Genomic DNA, 9,927 nt, shown 5'->3' with positions numbered 1-9,927 from the left:
AACTAGCTAGCCATTTTTCACATCCGTTACAGTTGCTCCAATATATCCACATAATTTCCTACCTCATGTGATGCCATTCTGTACCCTTTTGGGAAGTGGACCAGTCCCTCCTGCAAGCACCCAGCACCCTCACAACCATTTTGATGCTGCACCCCCTGCTTCTACGGTTGGGATGGGGTTCTTCGGCTGCAAAGCTTCCCCCCTTTTTCCTCCAACATAACGATTGGTCATTATTGGCCAAACAGTTCTATTTTTGTTTTCACAGACCAGAGGGACATTTCTCCAAAGTACGATCTTTCGTTCCCCATAGTGCAGTTGCAAACGGTAAGTCCGGCTTTTGTGTTATATGGAGGTTTTGGAGCAGTGGCTTCTTCCTTGCTGAGCAGCTTCAGGTTATGTCGATATTATGGACTCATTTTACTGTGATATAGATGCTTTTGTACCCGTTTCCTAACCACGCATCTCACAAAGGTCCTTTGCTGTTGTTCTGGGAATTTGATTTTTGCACTTTTACTGTCACACACTAAGATACATTGGCAGTATACCGCAGCGAGAAAACAACGTCTTGCCTAGAACGGTCATACAAGAGGAGACGTTGTCCCCTGGGTATTAAGCTTGGTGGGGAAAGGATCCCAAAGGACGCTTGTTGAAATGGAGACGGTCTAGTTCATCTATAAAAGCCCTCAACATCATGAAGGCCTGCCAATTAAAAAGTAAATCCATCGGCAAAACGCTCCAGCCGGTATGACAAGCTGCTGGTGTTATACTGAAGTAGTTGTACAGTGACCTGGAAACTCAGTGCGTTTTGGAAATTGCTCCCCAAGGGATGAACCAGCTTGTGGAGGTCTACTATTTTTTTTCTGTAGGGCTTTGGCTGATTTCTTTTGATTTTCCCATGATGTCAAGCTAAGAGGCACTAAGTTTGAAGGTAGGCGCTGAAATGACATTCCACAGGTACACCGCCAATATGGACACAAATTATTCAAATTAGCCTATCAGAAGCTTTCTAAACCGATTTGCATCATTTTCTGGAATTTCCCCAAGCTGTTTAAAGGCACGTCAACTTAGTGTATGTTAAACTTCGTGACCACTGGAAATAGTGTGGGGATACATGTAAAAGAGTGATAATAGAAGGAAATTAATCTGTCTTGTAAACAATTGTTCAAAACAATTACTTGTGTAATGTGCACAAAGTAGATGTCCTAACCGACTTGCCAAACTAATAGTTTGTTTACAAAGAAATTTGGTGGAACAGTGGTTTGAAAAAACTAGTTTTAATGACTCCAACCTAATGTATGTACTTTCGACTTCAACTGTATACGTGAATTAGAGTTAGTTACCGTGTCTAAACAGAACTACCAGGAGTGTTTCTTGTAATGGAAGCCTCTCGTGACGTTAAAACCAGGTAGAGTTTTTGGCATACCTCACGGTAGCTGCCTTGACTTTTTTTTTAAAATAATAACCTGCCACTAGGCACTGCGTAAAGCCTGCGTGTCCACGTGCGGCTGAATGGATTTCAACAATTATATACGTCAGCTACCACAAGCAAGTGAAAAACACTGCTGATACTCACAAAGAGCGTGCTGTCCGTTTTAGAATGGCTGGCAAGTAATATAACTAGTCCTAAATATCACAAAAAATTTAAAAGCATTGTATTTGGGACCAAATCATTCACTAACCCAAAATCGAATCTAAATGCCCTAATGTTGTAATAACTGTTTGTTGTCGGAGTAAGGAAGAGAGGACAAAGTGCAGCGTTGCCGGTACGTATCCCATAATACTTTTAATAAATGATGAACACGCGACCAAAAAAACAACAAGAACGACCCAACAACAGCTTCTTGAAAGGTGCAAACAAACACTAAGAGAAAATAACTACAACCAAACACAGGCTGTGAACAGACTTACGCTAAAGTATGGTTCTCAATCAGAGACAACGATAGACAGCTGCCTCTGATTGTGAACCATAACCAGGCAAACACATAGAAATACAAAACAAGGACACACATAAGAAGCACCAGACAAAGAATGCCACCCACAACTCACCGCCCTGACCAAACCAAAATAAGAGACCATATAAAGGATCTCGTACGGTCAGGGCGTGACAGTAATAAGAATGGTGTCAGTTAAACTAATGATGGAGAATAAACTTGCTGTTGGCGCCAACCCGTAGATTGTAACGACATTTATGTGTCACAAAACATAAGTGACCTGCATACGGGTAGGCTAAGATGGGGAGAGGTCTGCTCCCGTGATTAAAGCGCTACTCTCTGCTTGTTCTTGATGTCACCAATTCACACTAAGACAAGACCTACAGGCTTAAGTTTTCAATCACACTCGCTGAACTACTGCCCTCAGTTATATGCGTCAAGTGCGCATAAAAAAGAGCATAAGTAAATTACTGTTGTCTCAGAACAGAACCGCACTTGACGGCGTGGACCTTTAAATGTACATGGGAGGGCTACATATCGATTAAACATGCATGTGCAATCTCTCACTGGCTCAATAGTAAAGGAGAGAGATTGACTGTGGAATCACTACCTTGTCTTCTCTGTGAATTATTACTAAGCCATGGTGTCAGAGGGAACTGGTCCCAAAAAAAGATGTCAAGAGACTCCAGATCACCCATTCATAACTGTTCTGCTCTTGCATATCCGGCATGGCCAAGCTTGGCTGCGAATACCAAACCCAAGGCTCCTTACACAGTCTGTCTACCCCAAACGTATAAGGGCTCGCTAAAACGAATTATATGAAATGGCCACCCGGACTCATTGAACTAGCAGCGGAACTGTCTGTTCAAACATCTAACACACCAGCTCAGACACCTATACATACCCCCACAAGACATACCACCAGGCCCCGGTTTCTCACAGTCCCCATATCCTATATAACAGAACCTTGGAAATATAAGCACACAGTAACCTCATAGCAGCCGATGACTACATCGGGTGTACTCTCTTCCACATCAAAAGTAACTCAAAACGAGCAAACAGATAAAATCAGATTTAAAAAACACACACGCACACACACAAAAACACACAACACATACTAAATACTTAAACCTGATGTGTTAGCTGTGCTGATACGCACCCATTGGCATGACTTCAGTGTCCTATCTCCTGACACCCGACCTTGAGCCTACATCCCAGCTCCCAGTTAGGTCATCACGCTCTGTCAGGGAAGCGGTAGAGGTTGTGACACAAACACCCCCTCTGTCCTCTCCCCTCACTCCCTCCCCTCCCTCATCTCCCATCCCGTTCCCTCCTCTGACCAAGATTAACAATCTGGCTGATTTTTTAGAGTGTCTATTTTGTTGACGAAGCATTGCGTTTGTTAACCAGGGACTAGTAAGGTTTACTTGTTCTATGGAACAATTGGATTGAGTCATTATTGTTGATTGTTTAGTTTTGTTTTGGAGAGATTTTGGTAAGCAAAATTTGGACAGGACCCAACAGACCCACCCTGTGCTCTTATTACCCTCCAGACTCCCCTCCTACCAAAGGGACGTACCCTCCTGCCCACGCCCCTTCGTGTGTTCTTTTCAAGCCCAGGGACCGGCCCAGACTGCAGCTTCTCAAGCTCTGGCTTCTACCCCTGGGGGCAAGACTCTACCAATTGGTACAGCTCTTCTCTCTACTCTTCTTGCTATCAAATCAAATGTTATTGGTTTTCACATACACGTGTTTAGCCAGATGTCATATTGCGGTGTAGTGAAATGCTTGTTTCTCTAGGTTCCAACAGTGCGCAAGTAAATATCTTAACAATTTCACAAAAATACACACCATATATACACAAATCTAGCGTGAAACTGAACTGTGGAGCAGCTTCTAAGAATATATGCATACTCCATTGGCGGTACGAAAGAAATGTCAGAAGTGGCATAGATGAAGAAACACAGATAAATAGATTGATTTGCACTTTTCGCACCAAAGTACATTCATCTGCAGGAGACAGAACACGTCTCTTTCCTGAGCGGTATGACAACTGCTTGGTCCCATGGTGTTTATACTTGCATACTATTGTTTGTACAGATGAACGTGGAAGGCGTTCAGGCGTTTGGAAATTGCTCCCAAGGATGAACCAGACTTGTGGAGGTCTACWATTTTTTTTCTGAGGTCTTGGCTGATTTCTTTTGATTTTCCCATGATGTCAAGCTAAGAGGCACTAAGTTTGAAGGTAGGCCTTGAAATACATCCACAGGTACACCTCCAATTGACTCAAATTATGTCAATTAGCCTATCAGAAGCTTCTAAACCCATGACATCATTTTCTGGAATTTCCCAAGCTGTTTAAAGGCACAGTCAACTTAGTGTATGTAAACTTCTGACCCACTGGAATTGTGATACAGTGAATAATAGAGGAAATAATCTGTCTGTAAACAATTGTTGCAAAAATTACTTGTGTMATGCACAAAGTAGATGTCCTAACCGACTTGCCAAAACTATAGTTTGTTTACAAGAAATTTGTGGAGTGGTTGAAAAACTAGTTTTAATGACTCCAACCTAAGTGTATGTAAACTTCCGACTTCAACTGTATATSGTGAATTAAGAGTTAGTTACCTGTCTAACAGAACACAGAGGGTGTTCTTTAATGGAAGCCTCTCTAACGTAAACCAGGTAGAGTTTGGCATACCTCACGGTAGCTGCCTTGACTTTTTTTAAATCAATAACCTACCACTAGCATTGAGTAAAGCCTGCGTGTCCACGTGCGCTGATGATTCAACATTATATACGTCAGCTACCACAGCAAGTGAAAACACTGCTATACTCAACAAAGAGCTGCTGTCCGTTTTAGAATGGCTGGCAAGTAATAAACTAGTCCTAAATATACAAAAAAATAAAAGCATTGTATTTGGGACAAATCATTCACTAACCCAAAATCGAATCTAAATGTTGTAATTATAACGTTTGTTGTCGGGAGAAGGAGAGGAGGACCAAAGTGCAGCGTGGTACGTATCCATAATWCTTTTAATAAAGATGAACACGCRAACAAAAACAACAAAACGACCAACGAACAGTTCTGAAAGGTGCAACAAACACTAAAGAGAAAATAACTACACACAAACACAGGTGTGAACAGGCTACCTAAGTATGGTTCTCAATCAGAGACAACGATAGACAGCTGCCTCTGATTGGGAACCATACCAGGCCAAACACATAGAAATACAAAACAAGGACAACATAGAACACCAGACATAGAATGCCCACCCAAACTCACTCCTTAACAGCTTTTACCCCCAAACTATAAGGCTGCTGAACAATTAATGAAATGGCCACCCGGACTATTGAAAGCAGCGAACTGTCTGTTCAAACATCTAACACACAGCTCAGACACCTATACATACCCCCACAAGACATACCACCAGGGGTTTCTTCACAGTCCCCAAGTCCATAACAGACTTTGGGAAACACACAGTACCTCATAGAGCCATGACTACATGGGACTCTCTTCCACATCAAGTAACTCAAGCGAGCAGTAAAATCAGATTAAAAACACACACACACGCACACACACAAACACACACACATACATACTAAAATACTTAACCTGATGTGTTAGCTGTGCTGATACGCACCATTGGCATGACTTCAGTGTCCTATCTCCTGACACCGACCTTGAGCTACATCCTGCTCCCAGTTAGGTCAACACGCTCTGTCAGGGAAGGGTAGAGGTTTGACACAACACCCCCTCTCCTCTCCCCTCACTCCCTCCCCTCCCCTCATCTCCCATCCCTCCCTCCTCTGACCAAGATTACATCTGGCTTGATTGTAGAGTGTCTATGTTTGTTTACGAAGCATTGGTTTGTTAACCAGGACTRTTATGGTTTACTTGTTCTAATGGAACAATTGGATTGAGTCATTATTGTTGATTTGTTAGTTTTGTTTGGAGAGATTTTGGTTAAGGCAATTTGACAGGACCCAACAGCCACCCTGTGCTCTTATTACCCTCCAGACTCCCCTCCTACCAGGACTCCCTCTGCCGCCTCTGTGTTCTTCTCAGCCCAGGACCTGGCCCGAGACTGCAGCTTCCTCAAGCCTCTGGCTTCTACCTCTGGGGGCAAGACTCTACCAATTGGTACAGCTCTTCTTCTACTCTTCTTCTATCAAATCAAATGTTATTGGTCACATACACGTGTTTAGCAGATGTTATTGCGGGTGTAGTGAAATGCTTGTTTCTCTAGTTCCAACAGTGCAAGTAATATCTAACAATTTCACAAAAATACACACAATATACACAAATCTAAAGTAAAGGAGTGGACTTAAGAATATATGAATATTTGGACGAGAAATGTCAGAGTGACATAGATTAAGACACAGTAGAATACAATACAATACAGTATATACAGTGGGGAGAACAAATATTTGATACACTGCCGATTTTGCAGGTTTTCCAGCTTTTATTTCTTTCATCAAATTCCACGTGTTWGAAGTTTACATACACTCAATTAGTATTTGGTAGCATTGCCTTTMAATTGTTTAACTTGGATCAAACGTTTTGTGTAGCCTTCCACAAGCTTCCCACAATAAGTTGTGTGAATTTTGGCCCATTCCTCCTGACAGAGCTGGTGTAACTGAGTCAGGTTTGTAGGCCTCCTTGCTCGCACACGCTTTGTCAGTTCTGCCCACAAATTTTCTATAGGATTGAGGTCAGGGCTTTGTGATGGCCACTCCAATACCTTGACTTTGTTGTCCTTAAGCCATTTTGCCACAAATTTGGAAGTATGTTTGAGTCATTGTCCATTTGGAAGACCCATTTAACTTTAACTTCCTGACTGATGTCTTGAGATGTTGCTTCAATATATCCACATATTTTCTCTTCCTCATGATGCCATCTGTTTTGGGAAGCACACCAGTCCCTCCTGCAGCAACGCACCCCACAACATGATGCTGCCACCCCCGTGCTTCACGTTTGGGATGGTGTTCTTCGGCTTGCCTCCCCCTTTTTCATCCAAACATAACGATGGTCATTATGACCAAACAGTTCTATTTTTGTTTCATCAGACCAGAGGACATTTCTCCAAAAAGTACGATCTTTGTCCCCATGTGCAGTCGCAAACCGTAGTCTGGTTKTTCATGGTGGTTTTGGAGCAGTCAGCTTCTTCCTTGCTGAGSRGYCTTTCAGGTTATGTTGATATAGGACTCGTTTTACTGTGGATAGAGATACTTTTGTACCCGTTTCCTCCAGCATCTTCACAAGGTCCTTTGCTGTTGTTCTGGGATTGATTTKCACTTTTCGCACCAAAGTACATTCATCTCCAGGAGACAGAACACGTCTCCTTCTTGAGCGGTTTGACGGCTGCGTGTTYCCATGGTGTTTATACTTGCATACTATTGTTTGTACAGATGAACGTGGTACCTTCAAGCGTTTGGAAATTGCGCCCAAGGATGAACCAGACTTGTGGAGGTCTACAATTATTTTTCTAAGGTCTTGGCTGATTTCTCTTGATTTTGCCATGATGTCAAGCAAAGAGGCACTGAGTTTGAAGATAGGCCTTGAAATACATCCACAGGTGCACCTCCAATTGACTCAAATGATATCAATTAGACTATCAGAAGCTTCTAAAGCCATGACAACATTTCCTGGAATTATCCAAGCTGTTTAAAGGCACAGTCAACTTAGTGTATGTAAACTTCTGACCCACTGGAATTGTGATACAGTGAATTATAAGTGAAATAATCTGTCTGTAAACAATTGTTGAAAAAATTACTTGTGTAATGCACAAAGTAGATGTCCTAACCGACTTGCCAAAACTATAGTTTGTTAACAAGAAATGTGTGGAGTGGTTGAAAAACAAGTTTTAATGACTCCAACCTAAGTGCACGCAAACTTCCGACTTCAACTGTATATAGGGCAGCAGCATCTAATGTGCAAGTGATGGCTATTTTAAAGTCTGATGGCCTTGAGATAGAAACTGTTTTTCAGTCTCTTGGTCCCTGATTTGATGCACCTGTACTGACCTCGCATTCTGGATGGTAGCGGGGTGAACAGGCAGTGGCTCGGGTGGTTRTTGTACTTGATGATTTTTTTAACCTTCCTGTGACATTGGGTGCWGTAGGTGTCCTAGAGGGCAGGTAGTTTGCCCCCGGTGATGCGTTGGGCACYACCCTCTGGAGAGCCCTACCGTTGCGGGCGGTGCAGTTGCCGTACCAGGTGGTAATACAGTCTGACAGGATGCTCTCATTTGCGCATCACTAAAAGTTTGTGAGGGATTTAGGTGCCAAGCCAAATTTCTTCARCCTCCTGAGGTCTGTGTGGGTGGACCATTTCAGTTTGTCAGTGATGTGTAGGCCAAGGAACTTGTTTCTGGATGACAATGTGTTAATCTATTGTATGTGTAATTATATATTTAAAGTGTTTTACAGCATGGTACATTATATCTAAATAATATCCAGTAATATTATGCAGACATGCCACATGTACAATAAGCTTTAGCCCATGTATTTCTAAGGGTCAGGAAATAGCCATCACTTCTGCTATGTGCCCTGGTCTGAGTAGGAGAAGGACCTGTTGCCTAGAAACAGGCTTGTTTACRTGGCCAAGCATAGTCCAGATGGAGCTGTGGCGTGTAGATTAGCCTCTTCTACTGACTGGAGACACACACACATGCGTGCATACACACACACTCCTCATCAATACTGAGCAGAAAATCCCTGTAATKACTTTTTAAGACCTGGCTATCCATTAGCTCGTTTACAAGGTTGTAAGATTGACAGGCCTGGCCTACACATACCAATCAATGTGTTAGCGTAAATGCACACGCAGTGAATCTGAGACTGGAAAGTGCCCCATCAGTTCATTGGCAATAGGAAATCAATAGCTCAGTGTTAGGCGGGCCTAAATCATTCTTATGTATTGTTCAGTCTCTATATTAGGAAGATATCTTTCAGGACAATTGGTTTTATTTTGTAATTATCAAATACATGTATTTATTGTATTTGTTTACTCTTTGTTTACTATGAAGAAGATATAAACACGCACTTCACGTATGGCATCTCTCAAAAGGCTGTCAAAACATTATCTTACGAAAGTTAATTATTTAGCKTTGAATCGTCTGAAAAGGAATTGTGGTGAAATGCATCAATAATGTACGGTGTGTCTGTCTGTGTGTCGGTGTAGTACCCATGGCTTTAAGAGTGAACGGGCCAACCAACGGACTGGGTCCAGACGGCCACCCCCCTTTACTGAGCCCCTCCCAGGTGTCTCTGGGACCCCAGGGACAGGGGTACAGAACCTCCGACCTAGGAGACAACCCTGGTGAGTGCCACATTCTCCTCCCTAACCTCTGTGACGTTGAACATACACAGGAAATGTCTGCTTGTTGTGTTCCTGTTACGGGTGAATTACAATACATATTTACTATTCCGATTCCAATTTAATGTTTCTCTGCACCTGCTTTTTCTTTTTATTACAGATCTTAATTTCTGAAATATGAAGTAGAATGTAGTATAATTGCTCATAGGTCAACATTGTCGAAGCCCTCTGAATTATTTTGAGAACCCAGACTCCGAGAACCTAGACCCCTTTTGAGAACCCAGACCCATATTCTGCAGTTACAACATTAATGAATTTTCATGTTTCTCTTGTATTGTTTTCTGTCCAGTTTCCTCTGCCATGATCTCAGGCCCGCCCAAGAAGCGCCACCGTGGTTGGCACCCTAACCCCCTGGTGCCAGTCCCCCCTACAGTCGTCCCTGTTTCCGCCATCCGACCCATCGTCTGCTCCCCAGGTCTGGCACAGAGCTTTTRATAATGTTTCATTGTTTATTTACATAGGGACACATTCATTTACAACACTGATACACTGAAAAGGCAACAGTTAGATGAATTGCACCATCACACCACAGCRTATGTTAACATCCAGAGCGTGTCCTGAATAGATACAGCCCTAGTAGACTTTGTTTCATGAGGAATTCTTTGAAATGTCATG

At 42.6% G+C, this 9,927-nt stretch overlaps 1 protein-coding gene across 1 annotated transcript in view; it reads left to right on the top strand.

Moving 5' to 3' along the window:
* LOC111979593 (GREB1-like protein) overlaps window positions 1-9,927 on the top strand; it is a 49,563-nt gene that overhangs the window by 15,078 nt on the left and 24,558 nt on the right. The window contains 3 exon segments of the mRNA XM_070448821.1: window positions 5,953-6,075; window positions 9,118-9,255; window positions 9,602-9,727. Coding sequence (XP_070304922.1) covers window positions 5,953-6,075; window positions 9,118-9,255; window positions 9,602-9,727 — 387 coding nt within the window.

This window comes from Salvelinus sp. IW2-2015, linkage group LG19 (genome assembly GCF_002910315.2).
Source record: "Salvelinus sp. IW2-2015 linkage group LG19, ASM291031v2, whole genome shotgun sequence".
Classification (NCBI taxonomy): Eukaryota; Metazoa; Chordata; class Actinopteri; order Salmoniformes; family Salmonidae; genus Salvelinus; species Salvelinus sp. IW2-2015.
Note: the sequence above shows the minus strand (reverse complement) of the source record. Positions and strands in the feature narration are given on the sequence as shown.